The sequence below is a fragment of the Dendropsophus ebraccatus genome, chromosome 11 (assembly GCF_027789765.1).
Source record: "Dendropsophus ebraccatus isolate aDenEbr1 chromosome 11, aDenEbr1.pat, whole genome shotgun sequence".
Lineage (NCBI taxonomy): Eukaryota > Metazoa > Chordata > Amphibia > Anura > Hylidae > Dendropsophus > Dendropsophus ebraccatus.
The window spans coordinates 69572224-69593265 of record NC_091464.1 but is presented as its reverse complement, the minus strand read 5'-3'; the positions used below and the strand labels follow the sequence as shown (position 1 = coordinate 69593265).

The 21042-nt window shown below is 39.0% G+C and overlaps 1 protein-coding gene across 9 annotated transcripts in view; it reads left to right on the top strand.

The window, feature by feature from the left end:
* The window catches only part of ROBO2 (roundabout guidance receptor 2), a 354242-nt gene that overhangs the window by 43373 nt on the left and 289827 nt on the right, over positions 1-21042 (top strand). For all 9 annotated transcript variants that reach the window (XM_069945956.1, XM_069945954.1, XM_069945955.1 and 6 more), the window contains exon 2: positions 642-968. In XM_069945956.1, the coding sequence (XP_069802057.1) occupies positions 642-968 (327 nt within the window). The remainder of the gene's footprint in view (positions 1-641; positions 969-21042) is intronic.

The window sequence follows — 21042 nt, the reverse complement described above, 5'->3', positions numbered from 1 at the left end:
TACATTTGTGAATTAGTGCCAAATGGCATCACATGAGAGATCACTGGGTATTTATCAATGGGTATTAAGGACAAGGGAACCCATGTTATCTATATGTGCCATTTTATAGAAAAGAATATCTATCTATCTATCTATCTATCTATCTATCTATCTATCTTCTATCTATCTATCTATCTATCTATCTCCTATCTATCTATTATCTATCTATTATCTATCTATCTATCTATCTATCTTCTATCTATCTATCTATCTATCTATCTATCTATCTATCTTCTATCTATCTATCTATCTATCTCCTATCTATCTATTATCTATCTATCTATCTATCTATCTATCTATCTATCTATCTATCTATCTATCTATCTATCTTCTATCTCTCCATCTGTCTATCTCAATAGTAACATGGAATACATTAATAATGAGAGGGATTACAGAATTGGTTCTCTCTGTTTGTCTCTGTCCTGTAATTCTCTGCTTAGTTATCAGATTTTGTACATTATCAGATACTGGATTGAAGTAATTTCAGCTTTTATCATTGGATCATTTATTACCATGTCTATGAGTATTCTAGTCTGATTGATACAGACCGGTAATTGTATTTGGAGAAATTTATTAAACTATTTACTCTTATTTGCCTCTAGGATCTCGACTCCGTCAGGAAGATTTTCCTCCTCGGATTGTAGAACATCCATCAGATGTAATTGTATCCAAGGGAGAGCCTACCACATTAAACTGCAAAGCAGAAGGCAGGCCCGTGCCAACAATCGAGTGGTACAAAGACCTGGAAAGAGTGGAAACGGATAAAGATGACCCCCGCTCCCACCGAATGCTGCTCCCCAGCGGATCTTTATTTTTCTTACGCATTGTTCATGGGCGAAGGAGTAAACCAGATGAAGGAAGCTACGTGTGCGTTGCCCGGAATTATCTCGGTGAAGCCATGAGTCGAAATGCATCACTGGAAGTTGCCTGTAAGTCAATATATACTAAAGCATATGTGTAATTATAGAGTAATATTCCAATCTAAACGGATACCCTTTTCCTTGGGCATTTGCCTAGGCTTTGGATTCATTTTTTCCATTGCAAGTTACTGTTCTAGGTGAAACGCAGCCAAATATTATTCAGTGCATTCATAAATTCTCTGTAATCTGTTGCTTGTGAAAACTAATTGTTTGGTTATAAAAACAATATTTAAAAGGGATACTCACCTGCCTGTTGTGGCGCCACTAGAGATCCCGGCCAGAGTGTATACTATGTGTATACACTCCGGCCGGGATTCCATAGACGGCAACATAACATATATAGTGCAATCGGTAACAACGGCCGTACTTTTACAAAAATATACGTTGTATAGCCTATCACTGAATTCTCTTATAGAGAGTGAAATCCATTTATTGATCCTTATAGATTCCCATCTTCCCATCTCAGGAATCTTTGACAAAACAATCTACACAAAGGGCCATACAAATCAATGAGGCTTTGCTTAGGCGGTTGCTTCAATGAATCAGTTGCCCCATAGTCCAATTGCTCTGGAAATCATCTGTTGATGTGTACCCATGATTTTATATTGGTGCCAGTGTTCCAATACCCACTACTAGATCAGGAGATACAGCAGAAAAACCCTATTGACAGAACACCTGACAAACAGATTCCTTAAATATTTGTGGTGTTATTCTTATTATTGTCTTATTCTTTATATTAGGGATGGGGAACCTTTGGCCCTCCGGCTGTTGCAAAACTACAATTTCCATCATGCCTGGACAGCCTTTGGCTGTCCAGGCATGATGGGAATTGTAGTTTTGCAATAGCAGGAAGACTGACGTTTTATGCTGCCGATTAAACCAGTCTCGTCTGCAATGTAGCTTATGGAGATTTCCAATAAGTTACAATTACCGGTAGTAAATATAGTTTGATTTCGTACCGGGACAATAACAATGTATCTAAATGCTGCGGAATTTTAATGAAATGTTCTCAAATCCCTGTCATTCCATAATGAAAGCATTGCTGCCTTTATTTCGTCTGATCTATTGGTCGCTGCTCCTCTGTGTACTTTGCAATTCAAATGTGTACTGAGCAAACACTAAGACATTACCCTAGCAGAACCCCGCGGTTGATCTCACAACCCCTGTCTACAGAAAGGCCTCACACATAAGCCGTCTGAAGGTCACGACTGAAGTGAGAACCACCATTAAAGCCTGTGAAATAAAAGCGCAGGTTAGATATTTTAAGGGGATAGATCACAGAACATTATTTAAAACCATCACATCATCTCTGTAATGGTTCCATGGGCCCAGAAAGAAAGGCTGCTTCACTTTTCATTCAGCCTTTGAAGCATAGCTGACTGAATTCTTCAATTGTGCCCTTTGGGGATTCACAGCACAGATCCTCATCTGACACAATAATAGCATAGCTCTTAGTTGAGTTTTAATATCACCCTCTTCCTATTCCTGTTTCTTTTGATTTGAAAACGGATAAATATCAATTTGGGCATTAGAACTGGTATAAAAATACTTTTTTTTTTAAGTGTGAAATAAGTTGTTTGTTAACTTTTTAAAATATATGTTTTACATTAAACTTTGTTTTAAGTTAAGTTATTTTAAGTTAAGTTTTTAGATAAATTTTTCCCATATTTGGTAAATTTATTTATTATTGTTACCTTTTTTATTTAGTAGTTTTATTTTATAAGAGAAAACATCAACTTATCATAATAATACTAACAGCATAAAAATATTACTACTACTACTACTACTACTGCTGCTGCTGCTGCTGCTACTACTACTACTACTACTACTACTAGCCCTACACAGCTGTACATCTCTTGCCTTTTCCTCCAGTTCCATACTGTACTACCACCACTACTACTACTTCTTCTTCTACTACTACCTCTGCTACTACTGCTACTACTACTTCTTCTACTACTATTTCCACTACTACTGCTACTACTACTTCTTCTACTACTATTTCCACTACTACTGCTGCTGCTGCTACTACTACTTCTACGACTACTACTATTACTACTATCACTACTACTACTATCATCACTACTACTACTTCTACTAATGATGCTGCTACTACTACTACTACTACTACTACTACTACTACCACTACTACTACTACTATTACTACTACTACTACTACTACTACATAGCCACACATTTCATGCCTTGTCCATCATCATCTATTCTGTAATACTACCACAGCTACAACTACACAGCCGCATCTCCTTTCTTTTTCATGTCCCATACTGTACTACTACTACTGCTTTTACTACCCCATTCACAGCCACATATGCTGCCTTTTCCACCATGTTCCATACTGTACTGCTACTAGTAATCATAATAACAGAACCAACATAAAAATATTACTACTACTACTACTACCACTACTTGTAGTAGTAGTAGTAGTAGTAGTAGTAGTAGTAGTAGTGGTGGTAATAATAACAATATTAATAATAATAATAATAATAATAATAATAATAATAATAATAATAATAACAACATAGAAATACTACTACTACTACTACTACTACTACTACTACTACTACTAATAATAATAATAATAATAATAATAATACCACAATTAAATACAACTATTAAAAGAACTTATATACAACATAAAAAATGTATAAATAATATAAAAATTTATGAATAATAATAATAATATGATTTACAGATAAATGCTACCACTGCTTCTATTACGTCCATTACTATTACTTATAATAGTAAGAGCAGTACAAAAATATTTATGAATTCATAATAATGCTAATAATAATAATAATAATAATAATAATAATAATTATTATTATTATTATTATTATTATTATTAGCATTAATATTAAGGAAAATAGTTTGAAAGTCTTGCAGAAATTATAATTATATCTTTAAGAAATCATTGATGGTATCATAAATAAAATAAAAAAAAATTGTGGTCCTTAAACAGCTGTAAACAAGCATCTCATCTGACTACTGTCAATGGCACCCCCCCTGAGGCTGGAGTCGTAGCCCCAGGTGTTAAATGTATCGCAACAGCTTGATCTATCGACCAGGGTAAGTGGGTGCTGTGGCCGAAATGAAAATATATGAAAAATTAATGAAGTCTTGAGATTATTATTTATTTGCCTTGCCCAGGACTGGATTTAGGTTGAGATGTATTGTTGAATATTTCCCTCACAAACAAGGTTTCTTTCTCAAAGGTCAGCAAGGGTTATAATAGGAAATGCATTTAGGGTTTTTTTATTTCCCCCCGAAAGTAAAATAGAATTTGCACATTATTTTTAGTGGATGGATTGGTCAGTGCTCCCTCTCGTGGGAACCATTGACTCACACAGAAAATATTGTGTTCTGTGCACTTAGTATTTAGGATTGTGTTTCCATTTAGAGTGTGAGGGTTGATGGGTGACCTTTTATTTCTTCTCTTATATAGAATGACTATAGGGTATACAATGAACTCATTTGATTCTTTGCTTTGTATTTAGCTTTGCACATAGCATATCACAGGGGCCAAACATAAAAAATGGCCCATAAAGTACATTTTATTACACATAATAGGAATGGGGGGAAGGGTGATGTGTAATGTGTTGTTTTACAGCACTGGGTACTGCAGAGTCTACTTACTCCCTCTATTATAATCACCCAAAGGCTTTGTTCAGATCTTTGTTTCAACGCTGTGTCAGGTCTGGCATTGAGCAGATTCCAATAGGCTGTAACCAACCCTCTTAAGCCCCTATTATACGGGGCGACTGTGAGGAGCAAATGAGCACTGTCAGCACTCGCCTAGCTCCTCGTTCCCTGCTTACTGCCACCGCTATTACACGTGAGTACGGGGGGCATGGGGAGCTGCGGGGGGCTGCCCGGGTGATTGGTAGATTGTCCGGGCAGCCCATAGAGGATAGTGGCGCTCTACTGCCCCCGCTCCTATTCCACAGAGCGACGGCAGCAGATCGCTGCAATATTAGTCATTTGTCTTTTATTATGTTAAAAGACAAATGACAGCAACGTTCAGCTGACATAATTCATGTTGGGTGATCGTTGCCTTCTATTACACAAGACGATTATTGGCCATAACATCCGATATTGGCCGAATATGGCCGATAATTGCTCCCTGTAATAGGGCTTTTAGAGAGGACCTGTAGACGAAAATGAGATGTGACTTCCACTAGACTTCCTTCATTATACCTTTGTATAGTTCCTTGATCTGTCCTCTTTTGAGATATGACGGTTTATAGTTTGTTTGACTGTTCAGTTAATAGTCAGATGGGCATGAATTTAATTTTAATAATGGGAGTAAATATCAGGTGATCAGTGGGATTATACAGTCAAGAGGTGAGTATCAGACATACATGTCCCTCGGTGTTAAACTCACTGACTGTATTATCACTGTATTATTTTTGCTTCTCTACAGAATAATAGACATATGAGGGGACATGGTGTAAAGTGAAACTAGCTCAGTTGCCCCTAGCAACCAATCAGATTCCACCTTCCATTTTCCAAAGAGCCTGTGAGGAAAGAAAGGTGGAATCTGATTGGTTGCTAGGGGCGACTGAGCCAGTTTCACTTTACACCATGTTTAATAAATCTCCCCCCTCTAGAGCTCCTCTATGATTTAGGAGGCCATTGTAGAAAAGGTATATCTATTAACTACAAGTGGTGAATCAAAATGATTGATACTTGTATGGTTTAGTATCTGAAGCCGGCCATACGTATTAGATAATTGTTGGTCCAATGCTTGTTTAGAAGTCATCTATCTTTCCCAATCCCACCATGCACAGGATCGGCTTGGACAGTCGGAAGGCCTACCTGCACAATTGAACCTAATCACCGGATCTGACAATAATCCAATGTGTATGGTCAATGTTAAACTTTGCCCATTTTATGTCTAAATTGTCAATTGAATTTCTTTTAACTACTTTATAAACTTGGCTTAAAGATATCATCGTAGCGTAGAATATGCCAAAAGAAAAAAAGTTGTGTGGTGGCTTGGAAGATACGCAGAGTAAATCCCCCTTTAATTTCCTATTGACATATTTATATAGAGTTGACCACAGTGTAATGATATTCACCTCAGCCTTCCTTCATCACATTTCCGGCTGTGCCGAGTTGAGGTGACCTTTGTGGAGTCTCTTTCGTAGAGTGATATAGTTAATGAGATCCAGCGACATTGTGACCTCAACCCGCTCATGGCCCTGGCCTCCATCATCCATCTTCCAAGCCCCAAAGGTTACATGACAGCCCATGGAAACAGATAAAACAAGTGTGAATAAACAAATTCAAGAGCTTTCTGTCATGGCTGCCAGCACTGAAGGATGTAAGTGAGTGAGACATCATAGGGACCTTGTGTATGAAGACGATTCACAGCCAAAGTCACCACTACAAAAACAAACAAAAAAGCACTATGCCCTTTCTATTTCCTACACACAGTCTAGTGAGGGGCACAAGGTATCTAAAACCTGTAATAAATGTGACACAAGACATGTAAATGTTACATGGGGTCAAGATGACACACACATACACACATACACACACACACACACACACACACACACACACACATACATTTACAAATAGTAACACAGTTAGTTACTACTTCTGAGAAGGTGAGATCCTTTCTATAACCTAGATAACTCGTCTTATGTCTCCACTGTTGGCCAATGTGGCATTTTAGCGTTAAAAATGAGATAATAATGAAGTAAATGTATAGAGTACACTGCGGCACAGACCTTCTGGTTAACATTTCTGTATTGCGCGCTCTCCCAAATACAAAATATTGCTTTAATTTCATCATATTGTCTTTTGCCGATTCGGCTTATCCCTTTAATTCTGCCATTTATAACCTCTCCGCCGGCTGAACGTAACACAACCATAGACAGCCGGCTCTGTAGGAGCACCCCCTTCCTCTGTCTGCCCACTACTGCCTGCCGAAATTAAAGCTCTTTTTCAAAGTAATCCAATCTGTTAAAAAAATTGTTTTCAGCTAATAAAGTTATTATTTGTAATTGTAAGATTTATGGGCAGATGTGGAGGTGGCAGTGGTTTGTATGTGACAGACGCTGGATAACACGATTATTTGGGGAATTGCATTGATTTATTGCTGGTAATGGAAATAATCATATAAGCCCTTTAGAAATGTTGTACACTTGACGGCATTTGACAGGAGCGAGGCATTCTCACCTTCATCCTAGGCCTGGTTATTTTAACATTGGGTTTATGATGAAGGAGTACAAGAACGTTCCGACACTATGCAAGTCAGTCTAGTAAAATAAATGCAGCTCTAAGTGCCGGGAATTATTAGCATCATTAATATAATTATTAGTTTACTGCCTATGAATATGTATGAGCACAGACTGTTAACTCATGGACACAGATGTATTACTTATTGCTTGTGAATTAGGATGAAGAATACAGTATAATATAATGGATTTCATCACTAGGAGTGGAAATACAGAACCGGGCCTGATTTTTATGGTAAATATAGTCATGTGAGGACTCCAAAGACCAGTACTCCCCTTTGGTGGCTTCCACAACCAAAGTCCACCTTACAGTTTTCCAAGCCTCCCAGCATACCCTTTTTCTGGCTCCCGGAATGAATCAATTTTGTCATTTGTAAAGACCATTGCACCCATTCCATGGCCCAATCAATCAATATATTCTTTCATGGGCACCGAGCCAACACACTCCTCAGGCTACTTCCCAACCAATCCTCTTCAGAGGTCATTGACACCATTGGAAAGCACTCAACTCTATAACCTCTATATCAACATATAAAGGGTTACTCTTATTTCCTTAAATGATAAAAAATACTTCCTTAAATGATGGGAACACTACATAATGGGCCTGGTACTACTACAGTAGGCTGTCAGGAATATTGCTCAATGACCTACAGTAGTACCAGTACCCCCCCTTGATTTTTTTCTATGGGTGTCTCTCTCTTTTCTATGTGTCTGAAGCCCCTATTACAGGGGGTGATTCGGAGGAGAAGGTCGGTGCCTGCTTGTTGCTTGCTGCCTGCTGTTCCCTGCTTTCTGCCGGTGCTATTACACGTGCCGGGAGTGAGCGGGTAAGAGCGGCAGGGGCAGGGGGGGGTTGGCGGGAAGCTGTGGAGGGGCTGCCCGGGTGACCACTAGATCATCCGGGAAGCCCATAGAAGATAGCGGTGGTCTGCTGCCACCGCTTCTACGGTGCGAAGCGGCGGCAGCATATTGCTGCTATCTAGATTGTTGATGTTTCAACATGTTACATAAGAGAATTATCAATTATATGGCCGATAATCGCTTTGTGTAATAGGGCCTTGACTCGGGTGTCAGACAAAAGGTTTACATGATGCACATGGCCAATGGTTGACTGAATAGACAAAGTAAATAAAGTACTGGTAATATATACAGCTTTCTAGATATCCCGCAGTATGTTTTGGTCTTTTGAGGACATATCTGCCATTGTTGTAATTTGGCACTTACCCAATATATCTTCTATAAAGTTTGACTTAAATAAGAAGGCCCAGACCCTGCTGTGTTACTGTCGGCTACTAGCAGGCAGTGTGTTATTTGACAGAGTATAATTTAGTGGGTATTATCCTCAGTCACAGAGTGGTATGTGTTTCATAAGCTCTGGTGCCAGCGAGGAGCAGGTCTCAGTTAATCAAACAGTACGGGTCTTGTTAGTGTATGCCGCTAGACAGTAACAAGATGCCAGTTGGGTGCTGTGGAAGACAAAAGTAAACTCCAGCAATATTTCTATGGCAAATCATGAGCTTTGTTTAAAAATGTGCTGACATAGCAGAGCTGTGTGTGTCCCTTGCTACAACTCATGATGATGCATTACCTTTCATTTTACATAGGACTCCTGGTAGAGTTTGATGCAGTGTGTTAAAACTTAAAGTCAGCACTGCTACATATGGAGCTCATCAGCATTAATCTACACTGCGAACTCAGAAAGGGAGAACACCTGTGCACCTGTTATATGGGGTATGCAGGACCGATACGAATAAGGATGTGGAGTGCATGTTGTTGTGTACTGTGGACATAGAGTACCTATGACTCTGTAATATGGAAAGGAAGTATCAATGGTGCTGTAGTTTGGGCATTAAGGGGGAGATTTATCAAACATGGTGTAAAGTGAAACTGGCTCAGTTGCCCCTAGCAACCAATCAGATTCCACTTTTCATTCCTCACAGACTGTTTGGAAAATGAAAGGTGGAATCTGATTGGTTGCTAGGGGCAACTGAGCCAGTTTCACTTAAAGGACAAGTGGCATGAAAAACTTTTTCCCCGTAATTGAAGCACATTACAAAGTTATATAACTCTGTAATATGCTTCAATCACCTATCTGCCTCCCTTCCCTGTCTTTTCCCCCCTCCACCCCCCACCAGGAAGTGTCCTAACTCACACAGACCTAAAGACTGCCGTCACCAGGCAGCTCCTTCTTGTGAGGATGAGTCATCAGCAGGAGGGCTGGTCTAGGTCCTGTTACAGCAGCCCCCCCCTCCCCAGTCTGCTGTGGGCAGTTTAACCAGTGTATACGTTACACCCTTTGATAAATCTCCCCGATAGTGCCTGTGATAGTGCCTGCAGATTCGCCTCTTCTCCCTGGTGTTCACCTCCCGAACGCCCGGCTTGCCCAATGGGCGGGCTGGCGGAGCTTGCGGGGGCGTGATAAGGCAGGGAGGAGGCGTGGCCTCCTCCCAGGCCTCATTTATCATGATTTACGCCTGCTCGCAGGCGTGAATCATGATCAAAATCTACACCTGCGGGAAGCAGGTGTAGATTTTGTACGCCGGACGCAGATTCGGATGCCCGGCTTGCCGGATTCACTAAGAGGCGTGCGCCTCTTAGTGTATCCTGCCGGGAAAAGGGGGCGGGGCCTAATATAAGACCGGCGTACTTGTACACCGGTCTTCGTAATAATCCCCATTGAGTTTTGTTACTCCTCACCTTTTAATCCATGTCCGAACACCCTTTAACCTCAATGCAAACTTCACCCTCTGATTTTTATGGTAGGTTTACACCGCTATAATGTATAGTCTTGTGATAAGACATTTATTAGTGAAATGTATTTTTTTCCGTAAATAAAGCTGACAATTTCCCTCCCCGTTTGTCCTAGAGGCCCAATGTCTTTTTCACACTCAGCTTCACAGGGATTCTGAAGATCACAGACATGACCTGCTTACGGAAAAAAACCTTCCAAAGATAATTTAATAACAATTAAGAGCCGGGAGACAAAAGAAAATGACAGCGCCGAATGTGGTTGTTAATTTCTCTCCCTTATGGGCAAACTAGAGTAGGTACTCAGCCAGCGTTCATAACCCTTAATAAGTCACTTTACTCGATTAAGAGAAATTGATTTTTTTTTTCTCCTTCCAATATGGATCCTGGTGATTGTGATAAATGTAGGTCTGGTGCCGGCTTTACTTTCTCCCTGCCAGCCTTCATTTGTTTTCAAGGCAGCAGGTGAAGGGGGTCGGAGAAATGACGCGGGTGTCATCATCTGAAGTTGTTGTCAACACTCAGACAGATGCGGAATTGAGTAGTTTAAGTGGATCATCCATGCAGTCAGTCGTAGGAGACTCACCCAGCAATTATATAGACCTGACACCGGTGCCGACCTAAACACAGGAAGCCACGGTGTCCTCATTTGTAACCGCATCCAATGTGGGTATTTAACACTTGTAGGATGAGGGCTGCGGTGGTGAAAACGGGTCCTTTGTCCTTTCATGTATTCGACTGTAATACTAGAGGCCCTAAAATGTCTTTGGAGGCTTTCAGAGAAAGTGAGGATGATATTTCATGGCCATGCAGTTGTGCTATGTTTTGCAAAGACAATAGATATTAGCCCAAGAATGATCATTCACATTGCACTGGGCACACCCATTGACAGGCATGTTAGATTTTAGTTGACTGTATGTTAGATGTTTTTTAGATTGATGTGGCACCAGTGGCATACATATATCCATTGCAAAGAAAGGATCTGACAGGATGACCTTTTACACTGCCACTTCTTTGCTGTAATACAATTTGATAGGGTCTTGGCTACTTTGGCTCTAGGACCAAAAAAAAAAAAAAAAAAAAAAAAATTTTTTATATATATATATATATATATATATATATATATATATATATATATTTATATATATTTTATATATATATATATATATATATATATATATATATATATATATATATATATATGTATATATATTTATTTTTTGTATTTAGCTGCAATACCAGTTTATGTCCACAGACAAGTATGGTGCTGTTTCTGGGAGGGGGAGATTCTTTTTTTGTACTAAAAATCAGGAGTGGGACTTACAGAGGATAATTATAATTAAAAGGCTTTTATGTTTTTAATCCACTCTTGGTTTTTATTAGAAAATTTTGGGCAAAATACTGTGTGTGAACATAGCCTAGCAGGCCATTACTTCTATCTTTACACAGTTCTATCCAAGATGAGATTATATCAGAGGAGATATTTTCTGTTGCCTATAGGAAAAGAATATGATTCTGTTTAAAATGGTAAGGGTTGTATAGTTTTTTAATATTATCTATTATTTCATACTTAGAATATGTTTTGGGGGCTTTTTCTATTAGCTAAGAAAGAGCTTTGCTATGTGCAGAAATCTTTGTGGTAGAGAAGTGTTTCTAAACTAAGTACTCTCTACTCACATACTGTACATTATATCAAAGTATCCCCAACAGTATGGCCTTGCTGGGCTCTAGATGAAAAAACACAGGTCAAGATAACATACAGGTATCTCCTAGAGGCATGATGTCCCAGAGGTTGATAACCTAGGCATTAGAGGACTTCAAAGTTACCCCACTGTAATCAATGGGTAGTATAGGGTTGCAAAAAAAAAAGTGAACCCTTTGGAATTACATGGATTTCCACATTGACAGTAAAAAAAAGGTAAGAACAAATAAATAATCTACTAAAGCATAGTTATTGTGTTGTCTTCTATTAGGTATTTTGAGTACACATCGACAGTGCAGGGAGAAAAAGTAAGTGAAAAGTTTGGATTTACATGGATTTCCACTAGTAAAATGTGGTCTTAAGCTGGCTTAATAACTGGTGGCTGAACAATCAGCAGTCATCTCTCTGATCCTTTCCACACACAAGAACATTCAGCACAGCAGAGAAGCAGAGTGTTCTCTATGGCTGCAGCTTTTCTCCCACAGTACAATGGGGTCAAGTAGTTATTTTCAATCACACCCAAACCCTTTCTCCCCCTATCTGATGGTAGTCGCTCAGGAGAGCCCCATACACCACCAGGGACCTTTATGGGGATCATTAGTTTAATTAGGTTGTGTCTGTCTATAAATGTGACATACAGTAGATAGCAATCAGACTGCAGTGAGATACATAGAAGAAATGGGGCTTCATAGAAGATATTAAAATGGGCCTCCTATAATGGCATCTAATTTTATCTCCTAGGACAGAAAAACCTGGAGTTTATATCTCCTTTTCTAATTTCTCCCAATGTATATTACAGTAACAAAGTGTTAAACCATTGATATTTATTATTGACCACCGTGAGTAAACCTCCACAGTGCAAAGAGAAAATATAAGTGATTAGTGCCAGCCCCCTACACACAGCTCAGCGTGGACTCTTTATAACCCCATTAACAATTCAATATCAATAACAATATACAGTAATACACAAACAGTAGTGGAGATAAAGAACACATCTAACATTGTAATGTAACCACAGATAAATAGGTGTAAGTTGCCAATGATTAAGTGTTTGGCAATCCCTATAAATCACATTAAAATCCCAAATTAAAGTAAATATTATTAACCACCAGTAACAATGTACGCCTTCTAAATTAAACAGACTGTCGAATGCAAACGAAGCTGATGAACATTCACTCCCCGCTGAGAGGAAACTGAATGTGCCATTGACAGATTTACACTCCTAAAAATATTTGGTATAAAAAGCATAAAATAACTATGAATGAAACGCTGGAGCCAATTTATATTTTCAGATCATGAAACATCATGTGACTTTGCTACTGAACAGATGGCATTGTTCCTTTGTTGCTAAACTCTGCCATCTGATACTTTTCAGGGTTTTTTTTCCCTCATTTTTCTTGTGTAGATAATTATGAGCAAAGGTCAATCATTGCCCTATCAATGCAGATCCTAAATGCATCAGATGGCAATGGCCAGGCACTGAATGACAGGCTTGTCAAATTTACTAGAATTAAATATAGCTTTACATTCTCCTGGCTTCTCCTGATTCTTGGATTTTATTCATAAGTTCACCTACCATATGTGGCTTTATGCAGTTATTGTGATATTGTAGTCTGCTCTATTGGCTTGCGGAGGATGTTATCTGTGATTATTACTTTCTGGAAAATTACATATATTTTGTATATAGATACAGTTGATAGATTTGAGATGGATGGATAGATGGATCTTAGATAGATAGATAGATACAAGATAGATAGATAGATAGATACAAGATAGATAGATAGATAGATAGATAGATAGATAGATAGATAGGAGATAGACAGATAGATAGATAGATAGATAGATAGATAGATAGATAGGAGATAGATAGAAAGATCGATAGATTGATTGATAGATAGAAGATAACATAAATATAAGAATATATTCTTGTTTCACTATCGCAGTACAAGATCTTTAATTACTTCTCTTACAAATTGTATCAACTATTTAATATTCTCTAATTATATTGTTATGAACACATAAGATAGATAGATAGGAGATAGATAGATAGATAGATAGATAGATTGATTTACCCAATTTGTAGCAAAATGTAGATTTTTTTTGCTTTTTCCCCCCAAGGCATCTTCTTAGAATGGAGAAGAAACATGTAGGAAATAGGTTATTTGCTCCTAACACTGCACAGACTTCAGATCAGATTTTTCACAACCACCTGAAATGGAAATAAGGAAAAACTTGTCAGGGAGAAAACCACTGAACCCAACAAAGTCCAAATTTTTCATTACGCTCACCATTCTTAGACCATTCTAAGACCAGTGTAGCATACATCACATAGTACCATAAAAAGATTGTATCAAACTCTACCAGTGAAGCTTACAGTCTAACACTCATAAGAATTTCTATTTTTATATGCAGTCACTAAGGCGAGTGTTCATGAAAAAACAAAAAAACATGAACATATAAATACATATAAAACCCGGGAGAAAGTGTTCAATCTCCGTGGAGCGCCACAACAGGTGAAGGTAAGCATTATTTAGTACTAGAGATGAGCAAACCTAGAGTACACTTGGGTTTGTCCATACCCGAACACTCTGCATTTGATTATTAGGGCTGCATCCAACTTCTTCAGCCAGTGGTAATCAAATTCAAAGTGTTTGGATGAACCCAAGTAAACTCTTGGTATGCACATCTCTACGTAGTACCCATTCCAATGAATGGATTTACTGTGTAAGGACAAGCCCTCCAGAGCAAGCAATTTTTTGTTCACTCTGTTGGAGAGATGAGGATTCTGCACAGAGAATTGCCCTCTACCTACTCTTTCCTTAAAGAGAAAAGTGTTAAAAAATGTTTTTGTCAGTGCCTTCAACTTCTTTCCAATTAAGGGGCCCATGTTGGGTTAGGTACTAGATACTGTATTGATATGTTATATTTTCTAATGTTCTATACAGTAAGATCAAACGTTTAATAAAGCCTCTAAAATTGGCCAATTGTTCAAAGCTATCGGTTGAATCTTGCTTTTTCTAATACATCGATAACATGTTGCTGTTTGCAGATTTACGACCCATTATTATAAATAATGGATATTCTGCCCACATGTACATCATTGATAAGGGTCTAATTGTTTAGCGGTGACCTTTCTATGTGTAATTCATGGCGGAAGATTAGAAAGGAGCCCACAAGGTGACAGCTGTGGGACTATTGGTTGGGAGATGCAATCTGTGATAAATAGAAATGGAATAAAAGGTTTATAGAGAATATTGTTTCTTTTCTTTCAGGCCCTGATATAGGTGGCCGTGACATATGCCATTCTTCCCTCTTTATGTGTATCAATAGATATAATACAGTAGAATTAATAGGGTGGAAAGCCAACTAACTGGCTGCACTGGCTAATTTCACTGGAAATTAGAAATATTTACAGGTTTTTTGAATGTAGACATTTCTGGCATGACTTTAGACATGATAGGTTATTGGTGGACATAAGAGCTGGGATGTTTTTGATGTTGTCATACTGATTTGCCAATATCTATAACTTACCCAGTGTTCCATTGGGTTTCTAAACTTACAGGATCCAGAAATTACCCAACCCTGCCATTTACCAGCTGCTAGGGTACTGTTCATCTTGACTTTGGCATACATGTAAAAAGGATGTGTAAGAGAATTGTAAAGTTATAACATCTCCCTTCAATCTTGGATCTGACAATTTAGTTTGTGTTCTTGGTCGAGGCTTGGTGTAAATTTTTGGATCTTACACCTTTAAAGGATTTGTACGAAAATTTAAAAAACCTCCTTTAGATCTTGCGATTCTGGTGCCAGATCTTGGACGTAACGTGTCTAAAGGATGTGTAAGAAAATTGGAAAATATTCTTGGATTTGATAACTTTACTTAAACCCTTGTGGAGATACGGGTGTAAGATCTTGGATCTGACATGTCTATTAAGTATGTAAGACGATAATTAAAAATATAACTTTCAATCTTAGATCTAACAGGATTGTTCTCAACTATGATGGACATCCTGTTCCCAGATCTTCAACCTATGTTTAAAGAAAATAAGAAAAAAATGAAAAACCCCTTTAGACTTTGGATCTGACTTTTTTGTCTTAAGTTTATCAAATCTAAAAAAAAAAAAAAAAAACTCTTTTAGATATTGGATTTGACACTTTCTGTCCATGTCCTTGGTGGAGATTCTGGTGACAGACCTTTGCTCTAACATGTCTAACAGATGTGTAAGATAATTGTAAAAAAATTTTAAGGGATATTTTGCTAAAAAAGAAACATTTAAGATTGTACGTTTCTTAAACCTACAACTTTCTTAACATAGAAATATTTGCACATTCATATTAATAGAAACCACCGACAGGCGAAATGTAGCCATTTAATCATCCTGTGGTTTAACCTAGTCCAAGCTAAATGTGGTTCTCTAAAGTATTCTGAGATCTGACCGGGTCATTGGAGATTGTTTCATAGTTTTAATAATTAGTTACTAATGGCTGGAAAGTCTTTTCAGCAGTCTGTTTGTTGGCAGATATGATGGCTGATGAATGAAAACAACTAATATGTTATTGTTATAGGTCAGCCATGAAGGATGCGATAGGTATTCAGACCTGCCTTTATGTCTTGGATGTGACCTGTATTGCCCTTCTCTTCCCATTAAAACGGTACAGACGTGGCACATTATTATATGCCTCTCTGAGTGAAGCACACTCACAGGGGACTAGGTTGACACCATTAAACTAATTTAAATGAGGATTACAGGGAGAATTGTAGTGTAGAAAGATAAAAGACTGGTGCATTAGCAGATCTGCCTACTCAGCACACATAAACAGAGCTTAAATGCTGTAAATATACCAGATTAGCCCATGATGAGGGGGGAAAACCTGTTCAGACAATGTAGCTTGAATATATTACAGTTCAGCTGTGACTCACTTAGGACCATTTATAGCTTGTAATAGTGATTGGGACGTCTTGTAATTATTTATTAATGTTTCGGCTCAGTGGAGTATCGTGATTACGGTTAGAATAACTACCTAAATGACTCTTTCTCTATTATTTCAGGTTTCTTTTCTGTAACGGAGAAAAGCTTGGGTGATAGAATTACTCTTATCACCTTGGCTATTCACCTGTAGCTCGTCGTAGAAGTAGCCATTTTAGATGAGCATATTGTATATTATTAATTTACTAGAGCCGCATCCTCATAGATACCATATGCCTTTGTAGATCTTGCCAAATCCATTGGCAGGAATTTTTAAATGACTTTTTCAACCTACGTGAAGTTGATTTGTGCGGCTTTCCCTTCGGAGGTGTTTTTTTGTGCTTTTCGGATAAGTGTACGGATTGGGTCTGACAGAATATATCGAGCTTGGCTGACATTAATTTTTTTTAGGGAACTTAAAAATCTATCACTGTCATTGAAGCCCAACTCAATAACTAAGAAGACACCATTTACCAGAGTTTAGGGCATCCCCAAAAGTCACAGTTTGTATACATGGGTCTTTTCTTTCCACAAAGTGAACTCCATAAAGTTACCTACAGTATACATCTGTCAGTTCCGCGTTTGTTCTGTTGACAGCTATTTCTCCCAATTTCTCAATACAAATAAACTCTTTGACACTTTTTTCATGTGTTGTAAATGGAGAGAGGAGATGGGCTGCTTAGATATCTCTGGCCATGGCTTTTCTCCCTGAAAGCAAGACATTAACATGAAATTCAACATGCCTGACCCTTTCTCTTCTCCGACATCACCTGTCAGGAGCCAGTAGGGCCTCCCCATACAGAGTTGGCTGGTCCCACCAAAATTTACAAGGTTGGCAAACTGTTCACTAAGGTGTATTTGGGTCTTTAGTTATCCATGGTTCTTGCCCTTTAAAACATATTTATTGAAGACTAACTTACTACTTACTACTACTTACTACTATTGACCCAAATCCTAGAGGTTGTACAACTTTGTCCACAATAGAAGAAATCAGCATCTTTTCAGCCTTAAGGTCTTCATACACCTATAACAGCCGGTATTCAAGAACAAATTGATCCTGACCCTACTTCTCCCCCACTTCAGTGAGATGAGAATTAGTCATTCTGGATTTTCATTGCCGAGATTGACACAACTCACTGCCCGAAAAGTCTTCTCTCTATTAAGAATATGCACTCTTGAACAAGCGAATGGTGCATGTAAAACATATAGACAGCTTACAAGGGCTGTTTGAGGATCCTATATGGTATTATTTTTCTCACTGTCCAGTGGTCTGACTCAACCCAATAGCTGTCTTATAGCTGAAGGAGATGTTTCGCTTGGGCAAGTACTAAGTTATGCCGTATGCTTTAGAAGTGGCCATTTCAGATCCCTAGACAGTGTTGGACTGGAGTGTCTGGGGCCCACCAGAGGAAATGATCCTGGGGGCCCACCAATGAAGAAACAGTGAGAAATGATATGTCAGTTAGTGTTAGTGCAGGTTCTAAAGCTGGGGGCCCACAGGAGGTCCTCAGGTGGGCCAGTCCGGCACTGTCCCTAGATAACCCCCTTTAAGCCACAGCCAGACATCCCTCTTGTACATAAGATACATGTGTAGTCCCCCAGTAATTGCAACATTTGGACGACTTTTCTCTATTGTACTGTATATGTAGGCCTCTGGCTAACTAACATAACTTACAACCTTACAATACCAGTCTCTTCGACTACATAGTACAATAACACCTAGAACACAAATTTAGTTGGGAGCTATAGCAAATAAACCATAACACCATGCACAATACCAGTGGACTTCAATACATCTTGATGCAAGACGTAATGAAGAGAGAATACTGTACTCCCCTTATGATATGATAATGATGAGTGGACTAAAATGTGCTAAAACATGCACAAAGACAGTCGAGAGATGCTGTCTGTTTGTGTTATTGGGATTATTAAGTGAACTAGTTGTATACAGATGATTTAGACACTGGCAGTTCTCCAAAGACTGGATGAATGAGGATTAATAACTCACGCAAGCAACTGATGCCTTATAGAGTGTGTGGACAAAACAAAATCACACACACTGTTTTATACAGAATGGCTTTTATTGCTAAATCCTTCTGGTGCTGGCTATAGTGTATTCTCAATAATTACAGCTGATTATTCTATCATCAGTATGCAGACATTGCTTACAAGTACACAAGGAAATTAGGCCCCTGCCAAATTAAAAAATTGGGAAAATTGTAGGTTCATCTACGATAACAGTCCGTATTGTGAATGGTGTCCAAATCTATAACAAAAGTTTTACCTGCTGTCATCTGTGCTTTTCAGTCACCACGATACATACTACCCTTTCACCCTTTACCCTTCACAATCTATTATGGCCCTACATAGGGTGCTTGAGTGACTTTGATCTTTCATGGAACTATATCACCTAAGTCCTACATTTACTTCAAGGATAAAGTTGTGAATAGTCCCCCCCCCCCCCCCCCCCACAACCGTTCCCAATTATTCAGAATGTCTCTTGACATGTCATTTAGACATATCAGAATATGACTTGCACTATGGCAGTAGGAACCCCCCATGGATGCCATAAATAGGAGGCCATGGTTGGATCTGTTTGGTTACTTGGGCCCTCTATAGGGTATTTGTGTGGCTTTGATCTTACATGGAACTATATCACCTAAGTCCTACATTTTCTTAAAGGATAAAGTTCTATGGACATTAGTACTGCCCCCCCCCCTCCTATTTCCACAACCCTTCCCAATTATACAGAATGTCACTTGACATGTCATTTAAACATGTCAGAATATGACTTGCTCTATGGGAGTAGGGACCCCCCACGGATGCCATGAATAGGAGGCCATGGCCGGATCGCCTTGGTTCCAATTGACCTCTGACTTTCCATATAGCTCATTGAAAATGATGGAAAAGTATGGAAATGGAAAAGCCAATTAGAATAAGGACGCTGTCATTCAAGGCATCCATGCTTGTCAGACTCCTTGACATCTACCCATATCATCTTCAGAAAACTATTCACCAGCCGTGTGAACTTGGCCTTGTCGACGTCTAACCTAAGCACTTTATACAGACCCTATATAATCCTGAAAAAAATTTGCAATCAGAAATGGATCTGCCGATGTAACAGAGCTGACTTTGTCTTTTATCTCTTTGCAGTCCATATGCATCAGGAATTAGGACAATGCATTTGGCCTGTGTATAAAACCACACAAATGACAGAGCAGATCTGTATCAATAACCAGTGTGGGAAATAATACATGTGGCTTGCGGAGTCTATAGATATGTGCGCAGTGCCCGCATGTGTCGTGGTTAAGAGACATTTTGGATATAAACCTCATGCAAATAATCTGAGACTTCTTTGAAGTTTTTCCTTGTGTGCAATCTGCTAATAGCCGGCGCTGTCTGTCTAGGCAGAATCTGTAATATGTGATTACTGACATGTGCCTCTACTTGATAAGTCATTAAAAAAGGAGCGAGAAAGGCTGGGACGGCCTCCCAGACGCGTCTCAAGCTATTTGCCCCACTGTTTTAACATTTATGGGTGAAAAGAACATCATTCCCCCCATCCTGCTCGACTCCCACGCTGCTGGCAAGCTCAGGAGCAAGAAATCAAAGAGCCACCTACTGACCCTCTCCATTGTTCAGCCTTGTAGTCTTCTATCTGTAGCGTGCTATAATCAGCAAGTTACACATGTACCTCATGCTTGCTCTGGGTTTGGCAGGCCGCTGTCCCTCACACCTGTTTGCTTATGCATGAGCTTGTGTGAATCCAAATAGTCGCTCAGGGAGGTGGGGGATTAGGGCAGGCGCTGTCAGATGCCTCTTTATTGTCATGCATAGAAGACAGAATAGACAAGAAGCTAAGATAATATCTGAAGGCGATGTGTGTTCGGGCTGCAGTGCATTTGGAGAGCAGCGTGTAATGTTATGTCTGCAGATTATTGCTGCTGAAAGCAGCTTCATTGCGCTGGGATGCTTATATAAATAATATCAGGTGACGGGTTTATTCGGAGGTAGAAGGGACGGGGGATCATTGTAACACCTGCCTGGGCACATTAACACCGAAATACCAACACCAATACCAATCTGCAGTGAGATAAACAAAGTCATAAAAGCTGAATAAGTCCATTTGTAAAAGTTGTTAGGAAATGATGGAACATAAAATTAAAGGATGAGCCCTAACTCACGTTGACCTCCGCCCTCTCCTGTGTGACTCTGTGTACCCTACCCATACTACATAGTTTTTTTTTTTTTTACATGAACAGACTGCACTGGCGTAGAGATGTTGCTACCGCAATTCTTTTTCTGAACTGCGACCTGGTTCCCATGCATGGCGCCAGTCTATTACTGAGCACTGGCTGGGCATGAAAGACTGGGGGCCAGGCATGAAGCACTGGGGGTGACGA